This window comes from Pseudopodoces humilis, chromosome 2 (assembly GCF_049639895.1).
Source record: "Pseudopodoces humilis isolate 2021_Gansu_Grassland_sample_001 chromosome 2, ASM4963989v1, whole genome shotgun sequence".
Taxonomy (NCBI): domain Eukaryota; kingdom Metazoa; phylum Chordata; class Aves; order Passeriformes; family Paridae; genus Pseudopodoces; species Pseudopodoces humilis.
Window position 1 is genome coordinate 78,746,464 of NC_142201.1, and position 17,300 is coordinate 78,763,763.

At 38.4% G+C, this 17,300-nt stretch overlaps 1 protein-coding gene across 6 annotated transcripts in view; it reads right to left on the minus strand.

Annotated features, from left to right (window-relative positions):
• The window catches only part of FAT3 (FAT atypical cadherin 3), a 396,115-nt gene that overhangs the window by 98,566 nt on the left and 280,249 nt on the right, over nt 1–17,300 (minus strand). For all 6 annotated transcript variants that reach the window (XM_088051032.1, XM_088051035.1, XM_088051033.1 and 3 more), the window contains 2 exons: nt 6,386–6,700; nt 4,260–4,470 (listed from right to left, as the gene is read on the minus strand). In XM_088051032.1, the coding sequence (XP_087907158.1) occupies nt 4,260–4,470; nt 6,386–6,700 (526 nt within the window). The remainder of the gene's footprint in view (nt 1–4,259; nt 4,471–6,385; nt 6,701–17,300) is intronic.

Genomic DNA, 17,300 nt, shown 5'->3' on the forward strand with positions numbered 1-17,300 from the left:
CCCCAATTCAAACATTGCTAAAACCTGGCAGGAGTGTTCCTTCACTGGTAGACAGCAAACAGCACACAATGTTCCATGTTCAAATAGAGCCACGATATATGGATATCCTCACACAAGTATCATTTGGCCCACCATGCCATGATGGACAAATGGAGAAAAGAAATATGGGAGATGATCTGATTTAGAGAAGAGTCCTCTAAACCACATTTTCTCAGTGCAGAGAAGACTCTTACTTGTCTTGTCCCAAAAAAAGCTGACAGCAGTGAACAGTGATGATAAACTGGGCTAATTGCTACATTTCTGACATTGGTCAGGGAAGAGAATCAGAGCAAAACACAGAAAACTAATTCACCCTAAAACTCAGAGGTGAGACTAAAGTATCTCTAGGATTTTCACAAAAAGCAGCAAAGCTGAAGTTTTCATTTCTTTTTCAAAGAATATGAAATAAACTTAATGACTGTCTCAAGAAACAGAAATTCAACTACAGATTTTTTAAATTGTAACATCATAAATATCAGTAAAATGACAGGCAAATATTTATTTTTTGTACTGTATCATGCTAAAAAGAAAGTAATGCAAACTCTGAATTTTAGACAGAACTACTGTAAAGAGAGTCAAAGCCTTGAGTTTGCTGCTAAGAAGCTGAAAGCAAGGGCATAAAAAGCAAGTAAGAAATCAGGAAGGTATTTTAGATAGTTCTCAGAGAAGATTATTCGAAGAAGGCTAGGGAGCTACATGCTTTTGACATTAATGAAAACTTGCAGCACTACTAATTAAATGGACAATTAACTGAAATTAATAGATATTAAAATTATTAGCACTTAAGCACGCTTAGTAGAAAGTTCTGATGTGCTTTCAAAGCTTGGCTGCTGTTATAAAGGCACAGGCTGGAGGAGGAAGCAAAGACAGAGAGAAGACTGTTTGGGGAACCAGAGAGATGCTGTGCAACATGCTACTTAAGCAAAAACTAGCACCATGCAGCTTAGCTCCAGTGTTCAAGTAGTCATCCCACCATCCCCATCAGTAACAAAGGAAAAAATGGAAAGGGCTCAATTCACCTGGTACAGATAAAGGTCTCTGACTTTTCTTGGAGTTCCCATTGAAAATTACTTTCTTATTAATGACTGAATAAATTTAATACAATTGATACAACTTATGTATTTCACATTGTGGGATCTGTATGAATTATGAATGGCATTGAATGCAGTCTGAAAACAGAAACCAGGTATGACATCTCAACTATTAAAGAAACAATCATCCAAGTATCCTGTTCCTCTCTAGTCCATCAGTGGAAGATGACCTTCCTGTCTCTGCGGCATCTTCCTCTCTTGGAGCTGAGGAACTCAAGAACACCCACCTAAAGTATATATAATTAAGGTGCAAAGTTAGGCAGACAGAATACTTTATAGCCAAACTTTATCTGCTCTCCCTGTCTTTTATTTAGCTGGGAGAAAGTGCATGTTATGCATTAAAAAAGAGATCCTCTGGAATTCCAATGCCCATTTAGTTTGAAAAGGTCATAAAGAGAAAGGTCAAGCTGCAAACTCTATATTAAACCATGCCTCTACATAAGCCTTTGGGGGTTTTGTTGACATTACTGTGAACTATGCAGAGGTACTGAATCACAAAATACCAGATGGAGCAGGATCAGGTCTGGTTTTACAGCAGCACAGAAACCATCTCTTGCATCAGTAGTCACATACAGCTTTCTATATATGACAGTTAACTTCTACAAATACCCCACATCTTTCATTGGGCTTTTCAGCACTAGACCTCAATGCTGATGATATCGAGGAACAATGAAAAAATGTGGGGTTTGACACTGTCTAACAGCAGCAATCTGAATACACTGTGTTCTGTCTGTAAAACTCTCAGGATAGGCTTTGTCTTAGATCCTTGCACGCCAAATGTCTGGAACAGCAGAGTCTTCTGCATGCCCAGGATTGTTGGCTATTCCTGTTGCAGAAATGAGTGCTGTTGGGAGTTCTATTGTTTTCAACAGCAGCAATATTTAATGAAAACATTCATATGGTAACAGAACCAAACTGGACGGTCAGGGTCACCGATTTCTCATTAAATCTAGGAAAGCTCTGTCTCAGTGACCTCTGCAGTGATGCAGCATCTTGCAACTTCAGAAGCTGCAGACTAGAGGGAAACCGTTAGAATTGTTTAAATAGGGAAAATTTTCTATATCCTTTGAACTACTTTAGGCATAAAGACCACATTGAATGACAGAGGCTAAATTTTCCTAATTTTCTCCCTATCATCTCTGTTTGGTAGGCAAAAAATCAAATATCATTCTAAGGTGTTGCTTGATTTAAAGTCACTCTTAATGAAAAAGAATGTAGTGGAAGAGCAGAGGCTTCCCTCAGGGCAGCATTTTAATGAGAATTGGTCAAGTTGCCATGGAAAGGACCAAAAGAAGTCCAGCAAAAGGTTCAAATAGGATAAAAACTGTCAATAACATCAAAAAGATGGATTTGTCCTGGGAGGAAAGGGTCAGTGAGGAAGGGAATGGAAATGTAAACATTAGTTAATAACCTGCATGTAGCACACTGAAGCAACCAAGGAAATGGCAGGAAAACCTTAGAAAACATATGCTGTCCTCCCCCAGGGACTAGCAAGAACGCCAGAACACGGTAGTAGCTTTGGGTTTAATTTTAATATGATTGGCACATCAGAAACTGTGCTACAAATTCAGAGAGGAAGTGGTGCTGCTTCTGTCTTTCATCTGCACAAACTGGCAATAAAAGGTGGACGAAAACAACTCTGACAGACCCTTTCTCCTGTGGTCCCTGTCCTTCCTGATGGCTAAACCCATTTGCAAATAACTATGCTGAAATGGGAGCCAGGCTCAATCCCTGTAAATAAAGACTGCTGATGCACGCTTTCTGCTAAGTCTATGGCAAAGGCTTTTTGTTTCTCTAATCTTTCATACAGCATTTGCTTTATGACCCTTCATTTAAACAACTACACTTTGTGCAGATGCGCTGTTTTACATCCAAAGATATGCAAACATTACGTACGAGCATCTGCAAATATTAAAAAGCACAATAGTTTTCCAGGGGAATTTCTCACTTTTAAATGTTAAATGAGTTATTTTAAATGACATTATCTGAATCAGCAGCAGAAGTGAGGAAAAAATACTTAGGAACATTGACTCCCATTTCTCCACTTCAACCAAGCGAGACCCTTTGCTCCCTGTCATTTTGGCAGCTAATGGCATTTCCCTGTGATTTTAAGACTTCTATGGGTTCTTCTCCTTTTTATTTAGGATGCTTCCCCCTCCCTATTTTTATAAGCAATTTTATGTAAGGCAATTTTGTGGTTGAAATCTCACATCAAAACACATTTCTCTGTTTCAGCTTGCATTCAAGACAAACTTTTGGTGGCTCCATTTGTAACCCATATGTTGAGGCATCCCATTCTGTTTCACAGTTAAATGGATGGCACTGGACTGTGAAAAGTTTGAATTAATTATTTGTGATAAACTGTGGAAAATCCGTGAATAAAATGATAATAATTGGACACAAATACAGTAAAAGCTGTCATAGAAAGAAATGCAGCACATCCATGTGTCGCATCGCATCCTGTCACAGGCACTTATGAAAGATGTAATATAAATTGTCTCAAAAAACTTGCAAAAAATAAAAGGCAGCCTGGATAGTTGTATTTTAGCAAATGTGTTTGCACTAAGGGTACCTTCTGTTGAACAGTTCTGCCCACAAGCTGTCTGTAGAATATAGAACATCTCTCGAGCATGCTTGCCACCTTGAAGCAGGGCAGTCGGAAGCAGAAAAAAAAAGAACAGAATGCAGAAAAAAAGGTGAAGAAAGAGAGAAATGAGGGACAGCAAGTCTAAGTACCATAAATACATTTAGAAATGAGATTAGCAAAGTATGACAATAGAATTTAAATGACAGACAACATTAAGATTGCAGTAAATAACATAGTATGAAAGAAAACCAATTCAGCCATACAGCGCTCTTTTTTAAGCTTAGCTAAGGAGTCATAACAAAAGCAGGAATATTATTGTTATTGTTATTATTATTATTATTATTATTATTATTATTATTATTATTACTACTACTGTTATCACTATATTTAAATAGCATTTTCATTTCATCATTAGGATAACAGATATAATTGGGGGGGAGGTGGGGGAGGTGCTTCACGGTTAGTTTTCTTGCTCTCAAAACCACACAGCCATGTGCTCCGCATCCAGGGCGTCCTCCTCGCACCACTGGCTCCCAACTTACCAACTATATCGAACCAGAGAGGGATGTTAGAGGGCTCCACAGAGACCACCCCGACAATCTCGTTCACTTTATCGCTCTCCATGACGGTGAAGTTGTAGAAGGGTTCGTCGAAAGTCAGGGGCACGGGCGAGGGCGCCGGCTTTTTTATCCACTCAATATGGAGACGTGCAGTTGAAGATTTTTGGGGCCGGCCATTGTCCACTGCTTTTATCTGGCAGGCACAAAAAACAAGAGGGCTCAGGCTGAGCATCCCAGCTTGGCACGTCAGACCTAATTCTACTGCTGTGCGGTAACTGCTTGGAAAATGGGTTTTGTAATCCTATATGTAAAATCCCATAAAGAAAGAGGAAGATAAACACTTACATCTCAGTTCTCACTTTGTTGGTTTTTTTTTTCTTGCATAATGCTTTGACTTTTCACTGAAAAACACCTGATTTTAAACTGAAATTTTTTTTTAAGGAATGCTGGTATGACAACTCCTGCAGATGCAATTCAAACACTCCCCACACAGATCCTCCTCTCCAGAACCAGCTTCCCTCTCTGATTTCATCTTGTACCCAGCTCCCTCTTGCAGCAAAGAAGGAAGCTTTGTAATGACCCTGTGTGAGACCGTGCACTTGCAAAACATGCTCACACAGAGTATGCCTGACTGCTTTCAAGCGGCAAGTTTTCTGTTGGACACAAATATTCCTTATATTGCCTTCCTCAGGGTTTTTAATTTAATTAAATAAGTTTCAAGTAATTTCCCTCATTCTCCATAATGAATATAATTTAAAAATTTGCCGTATTTTCTTTTCTTTCCCCTGGCTGTCATGTTCATTAAAAGCTGCTTTGATTGGTGCTAATTCTTATTATTATGAAGTCCTCTGGAAAGATGGATAGACTTGATATTTGTGTGGCATGCTTAATGGATTTAGCATAGCAAAGACAAGATGAGCAGCAACAAACACTGGGCTTAAGAAAAGGCTGAATGCAGGTTATAAAAGGAGTGCTTTGATGGATAACATCAATGTTAACAAAAAGGGCTTTTTGTAAAAAAAAAGGGGTAATGTTTCTGGCTATATAGGACCACTGGTGTAAATATGATGCTATAATATCTTTTAAAAATGGAAAATACTTTTCTTCCCCCTGAAATATCATGCCCTATTTCTTCCTCTGGAAATGTGTTAAGTGGGTTTGATGCTAACACTTGTCAACCTGCTCCATTCCAGGCAGGCAGCCCCGCCCTTTGTGAAAAGATGCCGAGGCTGTAATGAGCAGTTTCTAGGTAGAAAATCTTCAGTTGTTGCATTATAAGAAGGCTCAGATCTCAAACGTGACTTTGAGGTCGTCAGAGGGAAAAGTACTCACTCACTTGAAGGCTGCTCTACTCTTGATTCCTAGGTATTTCTCAACATTTTGTTATTTATTCCTTTTCCAACATTATGAAGGCAACCCACCTGTAAGATACATTACTTCCAGATGTCAGACCATGGGCGTCTGACACTTTTATTTCAACTCCTAAACTACAACTTGTTGGCTTATTTCTATGGATGAACAGCACACATTTTATTATATGGCTTTTTATCAACTCAAACGTATTTTATTCCCCCTTTCTTTCACTATATGGTTACAGTTCTGAAAGAAGAATTTTGACTGAGACTTCTTTTAACTGAAATTGCTTCCACAACACAGAGTACACAGTACTCCACAGTACTTAGATGCAGCCACATAACCGGGACAGTAGATGCCCTCTGTACAGGCAAACAACTGTATTTACTTGAAAAGTAAGTAGTCATTTGTAGCTATATCTGCCCCAGCCAACATGATACAACTTTGGGAGCAGACAAGTGCTTGCTTGGTCTTCATTTCTGAATATTCAAGGGAATGGCGTATGCTAACAATTTGCAGGCTGACTTAACACTCAGAGACTACCTCATGACTTGCAATAGCATGAATGATCTCTCAGACTCAGTTTTTTGGCGATAGTGGTATATGAATACTAGTTTTCTTAATTTAGGTCTTACATGCTGGGCATAAACAGTTATATATTCCTCTTTATACAGGAAGGCCTATTTCTGGAAAAAAAAAGAAAAAAAAGAAGTCAGTCAAATCATGGGTTTGTATGTCAGTGAAAGAGTGCTTACTGTTAAGATGTCGTAACTCCCTGCTGTGAACTGCTTTCTGGAAGAAACCATCCCTGTTTTGGGATCAATGAAAAACTTCCCGTCATCGTTCCCATCCACAATGCTGTACGAGATTTCCGCATTAGGGCCTTCGTCTTTGTCAAAAGCAAAAGCTCTGTAGATTGGCTCCCCTCTTTTCTTACGGTCCCTCTCGGGCAGCTTGATCTGATAGGCTTTCTCTAGAAACTGTGGTTTGTTATCATTCTCATCCAGAACCTGGACCACCACCCAAACAGAGGATTGCTTGGGAGATGTGCCCCCATCTGAGATGGTTACCTGGAAAACAGCAATACAAGTTATTCTCAACAGCTGCAGTGGGACTTCAGAAACTGGAGAAAAATACAGAACAAAAGGGAACACCTTGCCTTCCACAAAGCTAACCTACAGTTTACTAAATCTGTGTACACAACACATGATTACTATAAACATGCTCAGTGCTTAACTCAATTTGTCCACAGTGGCAAATCCAGGAATCCAGAATATTTTTCACTTCTGAGATGAACGTGGAATAAGGAACCTATTGGGAATAGGAAGCTATTTCTCAAAACAGAAAAGTCTTTTACTTCAAATTCTGCAAGTTTATCTCAGAAGAGAGAACTGGAATTAACCCATTAATCAGGGATCTCTGCATTTTTTGCATACATATTTAAAAGTTTCTTCTGTCATGGAAAGAATTTGAAAGTTGCGTTTCTTCTTAAACCGTAAAAGAACCTCTGTCATTTTTTTTTCCCATTAATTATTTGGAATTTCTTAAACAACAAAAGGATTTCTGTCAGCTCTTTTCATTCATTACCCAAGACGTGACAGCTCATTAATTCCAAACCTGCTTTATAAGATTATAAGGAGCACAGAGAGGCAGGTAACAAAAAATTTCTGCTGCATTGTGTAGAGAGTGCACTGAGCTGCCAGAAACATGTAAGAAATAAAATCTTTGACATGAAAGTTAATTAGTAATTTAGCTGCAACTTAAACAGAATTACTAATAATTTTCAATCTGAAACTATTAAAATGAAATGATTCAAGATCAACAAGCCCTCAAGAGATTTAATAATATGCCTTCAAAATGAAATCAATATGTTTCAAACTTCTCCCTCAATATTTCGATTGCATTCTTAATGGGAAAGAAATAAGGCAGAAAGTTATTTTTGTTTGCATGAAAGAAGTTCAAATTTCATTTTCAGCTACATATGGTAACATGCCAAATCCCACAGTAGCAATTTCTGATGATAGTGAGCCAAGATATTACATACCCTTCCCTGCTCATACTGATCACTAAACATCGATTGGTTTGCTGGTAACTTCTTGACTTATTTTTCCTTAAAAGCTTCTGTGTTCTCTTGCAAATCCTATAGTCCTGATGTCCAATCCTTAGGCAAAGCAAAATTTTCTGGGAATAATACCCCTCTGTGTATTATTGGTGCAGATGGCATTGTCCCATCCTTGTGTAAAATCTAAACTTAGAGTAAATAACCCTGGTTTAACTGAGATCAGCAGAAAGATCTTATTTTCTGTGAGAAGGGTAAAAGACATTATCCCTTTTATGTATTTAAGAATGTGTTTAAAAACTGATGCAGTGGAAGGGAGTAGACTGATGTCAGTGACAGAGGCTCAGTTACAGAAAAGTGAGGAGCACGGCAACATACAGTGGCAATGTAAATTCCCCAAAACAGCCCAGAACCCACTTGGAGAATGGAACCCATCCTCCCAACAACACATAGCAGTCTCAGGCCTCTTTCTCCCAAGACTGGAGTAGAGTTTCCCAAGTGCTGAGTAGGTTTGGCAATTAGCAGTTGTTGGGATCACCACTCCTGTGACGGGGACAGCTGTTTGCAGAGTGCTGGGTGGGGATCAGACCCATCCTGCAAAACCACCAAGGTGACACCTGCCAGTCACCAGCACTGGGGTGTGGGAAGAAACCCCACATCATTATCAGCGTGCTCACACATCCAGTTCCCACTGCCAACACTTTCCAAAACAACATTTTTAATGCTGAAAGGCTGTACACACAGCTGTGAATCTGCCTTTCCACATGATGAGAACCACGTCACCAGGGACCTCAGCCTCTCCACTTCACTGATGATCCCCTCTATTTCTGTTCTACTCTGCTGCAACTGGCCAAGCTCTAGGCCAGACCACAAGTTAACAAGGGAAAACCCTTTTTGGGTTTCTCCACAGATAAAATAATCATTGATGACAAGCAGTACAGGCTGTATTGCATAGAAACAGATACATAATCCAAACTCAAAAAATATGAACAAAATGTTTTTTTAAGGAGATATATCCTTGCATAAAAAAATATTAGTGAGATTCTGGAAACTCTTGTTCTCTAAACAAATACAACTTTTTCTCTTTTTTTTTAAAAAAAAGACATTTCCTTCAACCTGCCAACAGTAATCAACTAAAAAGGTGTGTGAGTGAGATAAAGGGCTTACAACCAACTATGACAATAAAATCTATGAAAACCACAGTGGTATAACAGTCAAACAACTATGATGAAAAAACCCTACTTAAGTCAAAAAACTAGTCAAGAAATGAAGCATCCTTCTGTCTTACCAGTACATTCTCACATTTTGTCAGGTTACTTCTGAAATCCTGACTAGCATAATGTTGTAGCAGCAAATATTTGCATGCATTTGTTTGTTTAGTAAACCCAGACTTGGGGGAAATGTATTCAATAACATAAAAGTTGCACTGAAAATATTTGCTGACAGCTAACAGGAAAGAGTAATGGCAATAACATGAAATGACAGCTACATAATAAAAATTAAGAAAGAATGCCTGAAGTTAAGTCAATTCTACTTGGGCTAAAACTTTACATCCCTGGAGAGGAAAATACTAGGTACCAGCTAAGCCTTTTTCTCTGGGTGACACTCAAAACTTTTCAGAATTACTGGATGCAGCTCCACTCAAAAAGCTCTGAGTGCCAGATACAGGAGCTGAAGTTCTCTCTTTGCAGGCATGCCAATTAATTAAGTCTCCATCATACCAGTGATGTGATTATTTCCCTTACTGTAAATCTGCACCATGGCTGACCCCTTTTCTGTGCTCCATCATCCTGACCCAGGCCTGGCTATTCAGGTTCCAGCCACAAACAAAGTAAAAGGGCTGCAAAAATTTCCTCTGCCCCTACAGAAAAAAACCCACCATGATAACACATTAAAACAAACTAAGAAACTGCTGCCAGTTCAGAATTGTTCCCAGACGAAAACAGGGAGAACCAGAGAGGTCATTCAGCACATCACTCTGCAAATACCATTTCCATCAGGACACAATATCACACCAGCACTTAGGGGCCCCTCTAACCAAGGCAATTTCAATTCAAACATTACCACAGTTCTTAGCTAAACCCTTGAACAGCTGGAAATTACAGTAAAAAGTAACCAGGGAGGGGAGGGAGGTTAGGATGTTCATAGCACAAAGCTAATTCACAGCTGGTATCTCTGGAAACACAAAAGGCAGATGTGCAAGGTACAGGAGAGTTTGCAGGAGAGAAGCTGTAATTTAGGACCAGTGAGGTTTTTTTTTGTTTAGAAACTTGCAGGTAGCATGATAGGAAAAAGAAAACAGAGAAGAAAGGTAATGCAGATGAATGACATGTGAATGACATCTGTCATTCATCTGTCAGTCTGAGGCAGACTGTCTCCATACAAGCTTGTCAAGACGTGCCATCGAAAACCCAACAAGAGGTGACTCACGGCAGTCAGCACGGGAAAAGGGTAAGGACAAAATCATGGCTTTCCTAGCAGAGATGAGGAACAGCTGCTTGGTCAAGCATGTGCTTTCCTAAATGGTGAACACCTTCTGCTGTCTGTGTGATGAATCTGGTATCCAGATCCAACTGCTGCAGAAAAGCTGATGCTTGACCATGTGCAGCTGAGATGGACCAGTTACTGTCCCCTCTGCTGCACTGGTTAGATACTGCTGCTCATGCTGTGTCAGGGCAGCCCAAGCAGAGGATAAAACCTCCCAAAGATGGGACACAGCCATGAAAGCAGCTGAATTTGGACTCCCTGACTAATCAGACAAAGGCTTGGTCAATTCACCAAGGGTGGAATATGTTAAAAAGAATGTGATTACATATTTAATAGGGCCTGAATGCAACAGACAACAAAAATAATATGAACTATTATATATTTTCATGGTGAAATCCAAAGCATTGTTGCTGTTTTCTCAGAACCTACAGACAGTTCCACTACAGTTTTCTCCACAAAATGAGCGTTTTCTGTTAGGAATCTGTATTTATCCATTGGCTTTATTGCTTATGACTTTACCGAAATATGTCTGTAAATACACATACAGGTATTGGTTACCTGGGAATTTCTTTGCTAAATTAACAACAGTCACATCTCTCTTACAATGTCTCCTTTAGCTGGATGGACCAGGACAAGGCCTTATCAAATTTCCTCTATTTCTCTCAGACATGTTTTTTTTGAGGAAAATGCACTAATATATCTCCTTCTGCAGCACAAATTCAGTGTAATAACAACTTTCTGTCAGAGTAAAACAATTTCCACTTTATCTGCAGGATCTACTTTAGTAGGTTTGGTCTACAGACATTAACACTCCCTTCCCTACAGGACTAAGGGATATTCATGTTTATGTTCATATCCACAGAACAACTCCAAAGGGATTTCCATAGCAGTGGACCTTCTCAGTGAAAATGAAAACTGACACTGACTGTTAACATACTACAGCTGGAATGTTAGATGTGAGAATTTCTTCTTTTTATGACTAAGGAGAAGGCATGGAGGAGACATCTACTGTGAAAGTATTGCCTAATCCAGCCTAGTAGACCTAGGCAATGGGGACAAAAGGAATTTTGCCTTGGGACAGTCACTCCTCCTGTGAGTCAGACTGTGACACTTAATCGGAGAAAGTGTAGTTCTTGAACCTTTCAGAAAACAAATACAACTGTGAGGACCAGCCTCCTGAATTAGGAGTACTATACAGAGTCTCATTAACAAAAGCTCACAACTTCCAAGATAATTATTAACTCAGCTGGAGGGAGTAGCTAGCAGGGATGTTACTTCAACAAGTACAAGACAATTAGCAGGTGTTTAATGTGAGTCATCAAGCCTTGAGAAGAACAAGTATCTTCTTCCATATCATTCTTTGGCATGAGGAAGTACTCAGCCTACCAAATTTTTAAGTTTTGAGGAACTGCCACATCACTGTCATTAGCATTGCAAAAAGCTGAAGATGTCATATTTGCTTGTTTATTTTTTTTTTTGTGTGATAACTGCTTAATGCAAAATAAAGTGAGCTGAGATGCTTGTGCCTCATCAAAGGAGTGTGCACAACAAGGTCTTCAGGTAAAAGTCTCTCCCTTTCCCCAACAAGAGATGCTAATTTTGCTTCAGAAAACCTTAGAAAAGAGAATATGGTTGAGTTACTGAAGGCGGAAAAATGATCAAAGGGAGCAGGAGAGTTGAGGCATACCCCTGCTGTTAGTGACTAATGGGTTTGTTTCTTCTGCCAACGTGTAAACGAGCTGCAATACCTATTGTAAATCTCTGGAATTCAGCCCAAGTAGAAGAAGGGGAAGATTATAAAGGAGAGCTCATGGAGGGATGAATAGAACTTGAAAGTCAAATTCATTGAATTACTATCTCTGCCTGCTTCAGAGAGAGACTAAATTCCTGGCTAAATTCTTACAAGGAAATATTTTTCTGAAATGCACGCTGTTACTGAACTACATGTTGGATTATTGCTACAAAGTGAAGGCAGTATAACTCAAAGATATATAGAATATGCAAGAAAAATAAATTTACATCGGGTTGCCTTTTTTTTAGTTCAAAACAAATACTGAGTTAGCTGTAGCAAACTACATACCTTCTCTTTCTAATCCTTTATCTAGCAGCTGTGGAAAATAAATAGGTAGTGCTTATTTCACTCGTTTTATAGGATGCGGAGCTGTCCCAAAAGACAAATTACACTTCTTGTCCAAAACAGTTCCAATCATATCAATATGATTCATCTTTCTTTATTTCCTTTAAAATGTGCTAACCTGGGAAATCTTTGTTTTCAAACATAAAAAAAAAATAAAAAAATACGTTCACTCTGGCCAGTAATGAGAAATAAATAGTTCAAAGTACATTTTAAATAGAGATTATTACTGACATAAACACTCTAGGTGTTTGATTAGGAATGTCAATGGCTTCCAGCCATACTCAAGCTAGAAAAATATGCATAATGGTCTGTTAAACCATTTGAGAATTAACGATGACATCAGGTAATTTCAGTGCTGTATTGCCAAAAGACAGGAAGAAAGGAAGGAAGGCAGGCTTTTTCATTTGGAGTTAAATGCTCCCTGTAGTATTTGCAAACCTAAATATTAGAAGAGTGCACTGAAGAATGCCTTAGAGGCTTCAAATCTTAACTTTTGTCAGACTCAAGAGTGCTGAGACCATGGTAGTCAAATGACATGGCAGAGTGAAATATCAGAATGGGTGACTTAAAAGTCCAAAAACACTACTACTACTTCTACTACATTTATCCTGTGTCACACTTAAAGCTTTTTGAAGACAGGTAAGCTTTTTGAAAATAGAAACAGTAAACAAGTCTCTGAAAAGAAACTACAGACTTGTATTTCAACTTTAGTAGCAATTAAAGGAAGAATCTACATAGCTCTTGACAGTGACCCTCTAAAAGAAAAACAACAATTTTCCACAGTCACTGCTTTTAAAGCTCATTACAGTCTGGAGATCTTGGTGACCTTACTGCACCAGGCTTTATTTACAGTGCTCTTCAATCAATACATGCTAAGTGCAGAACCGACAACTATTCTATTGGATTCCCAGGAAAACAGAGCAGCCTGTCATGTGTTAAAGGAAACTCCTTCAGGCAAACTCAGAAAGCACCTTCCCCTTCCTTTCCCTGAGGAAATACTATAATCCTTAGAAATATCAAGCTCATACAATTTGCTTTTGATGAAATGTAGATTAAACTTGTCCAGAAGTGATTCCAAGTCAGTCACTTTCCAGAAGTCCAGAAGTGCCTCTTCCATTGGCAGAATTAAATAGAAAAGCTTTACCTCTACTGCCTAACTGCAGTATACAGTCACATAAAGATTCAGTGGAACTCCTCTGGCAAGAAAAAGCATTGCTCAACTAGGACTTTTTCTGAGTCAACCACAGTCTCCAAACAACAATTGTAAATGTCTTTTTGAGTACATAATGAGCTTCCACTCTTTGCTCACGAGGCTACAGTAATGAATCTTGCTAAATATATAATGAAGAAAGAATTGTAAAGCAGCAGAATACACTCTTAAACTGTCCCCTGATGCCCATCGAAGGACATTTACCCACCTTCAGACTGACACCTTACAAACAAGATAAAGTATGATATGCAATTACTTAAAAATAATTTTTTTAGGCATATGAAACCTCTTGAGGAACAACCTATCACTGAAGTTTAACTACCATCATAGCCCCTAAACAAGAAAGAAGATAAAAGTTGCCTATTGATCTTCACAGTAAACTTTGAAGAAGGTGTTTAGCTCCTACTGGAAGTGAAGATTACAATCTGAATGTTTTGTGAACAGAAAATGAATAGTCAAATGTGAGAATATTTCACTTCAAGCAGATTTAAATAACATAAAGCTTGCAAATCAAGATATGCATGCATTTTAATGTTAGTAGTAGTCTCTATGTCAATTTTAATCTGATTCATACCTCAATATCTACTTCAGCTATTTGTGGATTTTGCTTCTCTTGTGATAAGAAACACCTGTGATTAAATATTGATAAGTTCCCCTCTATCAGATCTACCTCTACATATAATGCCCTTCTCCAAGAATCTTATCCTAGCACTCAGGAAATACAGTAGCTCTCAGTTTTTGTGCTTCAAAAGAAGTGTGCACCAACTTGTAAGCTCAGCACACTGCTTTTTTCTCAAAGATTCAATTACTCTTCGTTTTCTATCCACAAAAGTTACTTGATTCTCATCTTCACTATAAGCAGGAACCAAACACGTTCTTCAGTCTCCCCAAAATGATGAAGATTGTTACACATCTCCAAACTTCCATTTTTTCATACTAGACCAATTAATATGTGTAATCATCTAAGAAGAACATTCTGGCTATTAATAGAGACAGAGTATGTTATCCAGGCTTCCAAGATATTTTCCTAGTATTAAAAATTTATGTTGTTTTAACTATCAACAGATGCACCCTGCTCAAAAAATACAAGCTGATTTATTTATTGCCAAAATTTTATCAAGCTATAGTACTAGTTACCATGGAGCTAACTACTCAACAGCATTTACTTTTCACCCTTGTTTGGGTGTGCAGCCATGTTAGTTTGTAGCACGGGTACCCAGACATCAAAACTGATGAGGAATTAACTCCCAACTCTTTTAGCAGAACCTCTCAGATTCAGAGCAGGTGTGTGGCAATAGCCTCCCATCTATCTGGCAGTAAGCCAGCAGCACTGCCCCATGCTAATGGGGTACAAGCTGCTGAAGGTCCTCTAAGGAAAGGCACAGTGTGAAGGAGTTTGCTCTGTACGCCCTTAAAAATATTGTGGCAGAAGCTTCTGTTAGAACAAAGCAGTAACTTCAACTAAAACTTTCAGTCTTCAAAGGGAATAATCATCTTGTGTCCTAAATTATAATATAAAAACCTAGTTCTAAGCGATATTTGTCATGCTGAGTTCCACTGCCCTCTGATGTTGGATGAAACATCCTCAGTTGAGGCTCTGTGATGGTCAGTTTTAAAACAATATTGCTGTTACCGAGGAGATAAAATGTGTATTTGGCCAGCAATAAGATGAAAGACATACACTGTAGTTCCTTAAATTTATTTACTTTATAGGTACACTGCATCCAAATTCTATGCTGCTGTATAAAGCAGAACCATGGATTGTCAAAAGAAAGGTAACACTTTATTTTTTTCCCCCAAAGCAGCACTTGTTTGTGCTAACAGGGGATGACACCACCTTGTCTCTGGCCAAAAAGCAGATTAAGATGCATCCAGCCCCATCTCCAGCTCCTCCAAACATTCTTCCCTTGCCATCCATTTGCAACCACCTCCACCCACCAATAAACTGTTTGTGCATCTGTGCTACGAAGAGGGCTACTGAAATAATCAGGGTTTAAAATGAACCGCCAAAAGGAAACAAACCCACCCCCAAAAGGCAAACAGCAGTGAGTGACGGCAATGAGACAGCAAAAGGAACAGAGGCATGCCAGCTCCCCAGGCCAGGCTGGGAAAAGTTTACTTAGATGTTTGGTCCCTGAAGGAACATGCATAGTGCAACTACAATTTTGGTGATGAATTCTGCAATTTTGCTACAGATAGAAATTTAGAGTCCACTTCCCAAACCCTCCTCCCAGAAAAATCCCTGTCTTTGAACTCATCACTTACCAACAAGCCTTTGATCAATACCAAAGCAGGCAAAGACAGAACCATTAATATTAACATAAAAGCCTTCATGTCCCATCAGTAATGCTGAAAATACCCCATTTTCATCTTACACTATTTTTCTACAATATGCAAGAAATGAGGGCTCTCCATACACACACACACAGGTAAAACGTTTCAAAGACTGTTTTACAGCCAACAGACTGACGAGTAGCCTCTGACATTTAAATTTCACAGTAAAACATGAAGCTTCCGCAGTTTTATGTTCAAAATAAAGCTTACTGGTTAGTAAACTGATGAATAAAAAATTGATTTTGTATCTGGGTAGAAAGTGTATAAATCAGACTTTTAAGTGATACAGGTTTTTCCCAATTTTTGAATATCCTTTAGAGATATTTTAAATATAAAAAAAGAAAAATGTATGGTTCAGGCCTCAGAAATTTATCTTTGTTCACTGAATAGTCACCCAGGAAGATTGCAGTGACTGTTTCCATTAATCAAAATGGAAAAAAAATTAAAATATTATTTTTTTTGTGATATTCAAGTTATTTGATAGTCATTTCTTTGGTTATCAAGGAGGTGCTTGATGAAAGTAAAATTTTAATCAACTTACAGGACAATATCTTTGCAATTATTCATGCATATTTGAATAAAGTAGTTTTTGGAGTCAGATGAGGATTCCATCTTAAAAGATCTTACAAAATAGTACAAAAATTCTCAGAAAATCAGTATGAAAAGTAATTAAAATAAGGTGAAAGAGATAAGCATGAGCAAGAAGCCTGGTTGTTGGGGCTCTTCCCAAGGCAGATTTTTTTAGTGACAATATCATCCTGTTTTTGGCAGACCAGGTTAAAGTAAATCACACCAATAAATGCTTTGATTTTAGTAATAAAAAGTTCTACTTGACTTCTTGATGCCTACTTCACAACTTTCTGTTACAAATCAATTTTGAACAGATAACAGGCATTAATTAGGCCATATTTAATCACACTTCCATCTAATAGGCAATACAGACAAGCCTTATTATCTCAACCTCTACTTGTCTTTGATTTTATATGTCCCGTAAATATCTACTAGCCAATTTATATTGGCATGGGGTCAATTTTACAAGCTGGTTGAGAATAAATCAGCATGGGGAAAAAAAATTAAGGTTCCAATTTTGAAGTAAAACTCACATTCTTGGACCGATCGCCTTTTTTACTTTTTCCACACTGATTTTCCATCTTGGAAAACTCAACCTGAAAAATGGGCTTAGGTGTTGGCATCCAGTACAGAGATGTGAAACTGAAGTTCAGGTAACTGTTCTGGTGATAAAGAATGAGAGCTATCATCCCCTGATGAGTGCAGTAGGACTCTGTTTCACCAGACACAGTACAAACCTTGCTCTTTCTTGCTAGACAAGCCTGACACACACTAGGCATACCTTCAGGGACAGGTTCACTGTAAACCTCTTTTTCACTAAGCCAGTTTAGCTCTTTTCTCAGCTCTGCTGAATCTCTAGAGATCACCACAAAC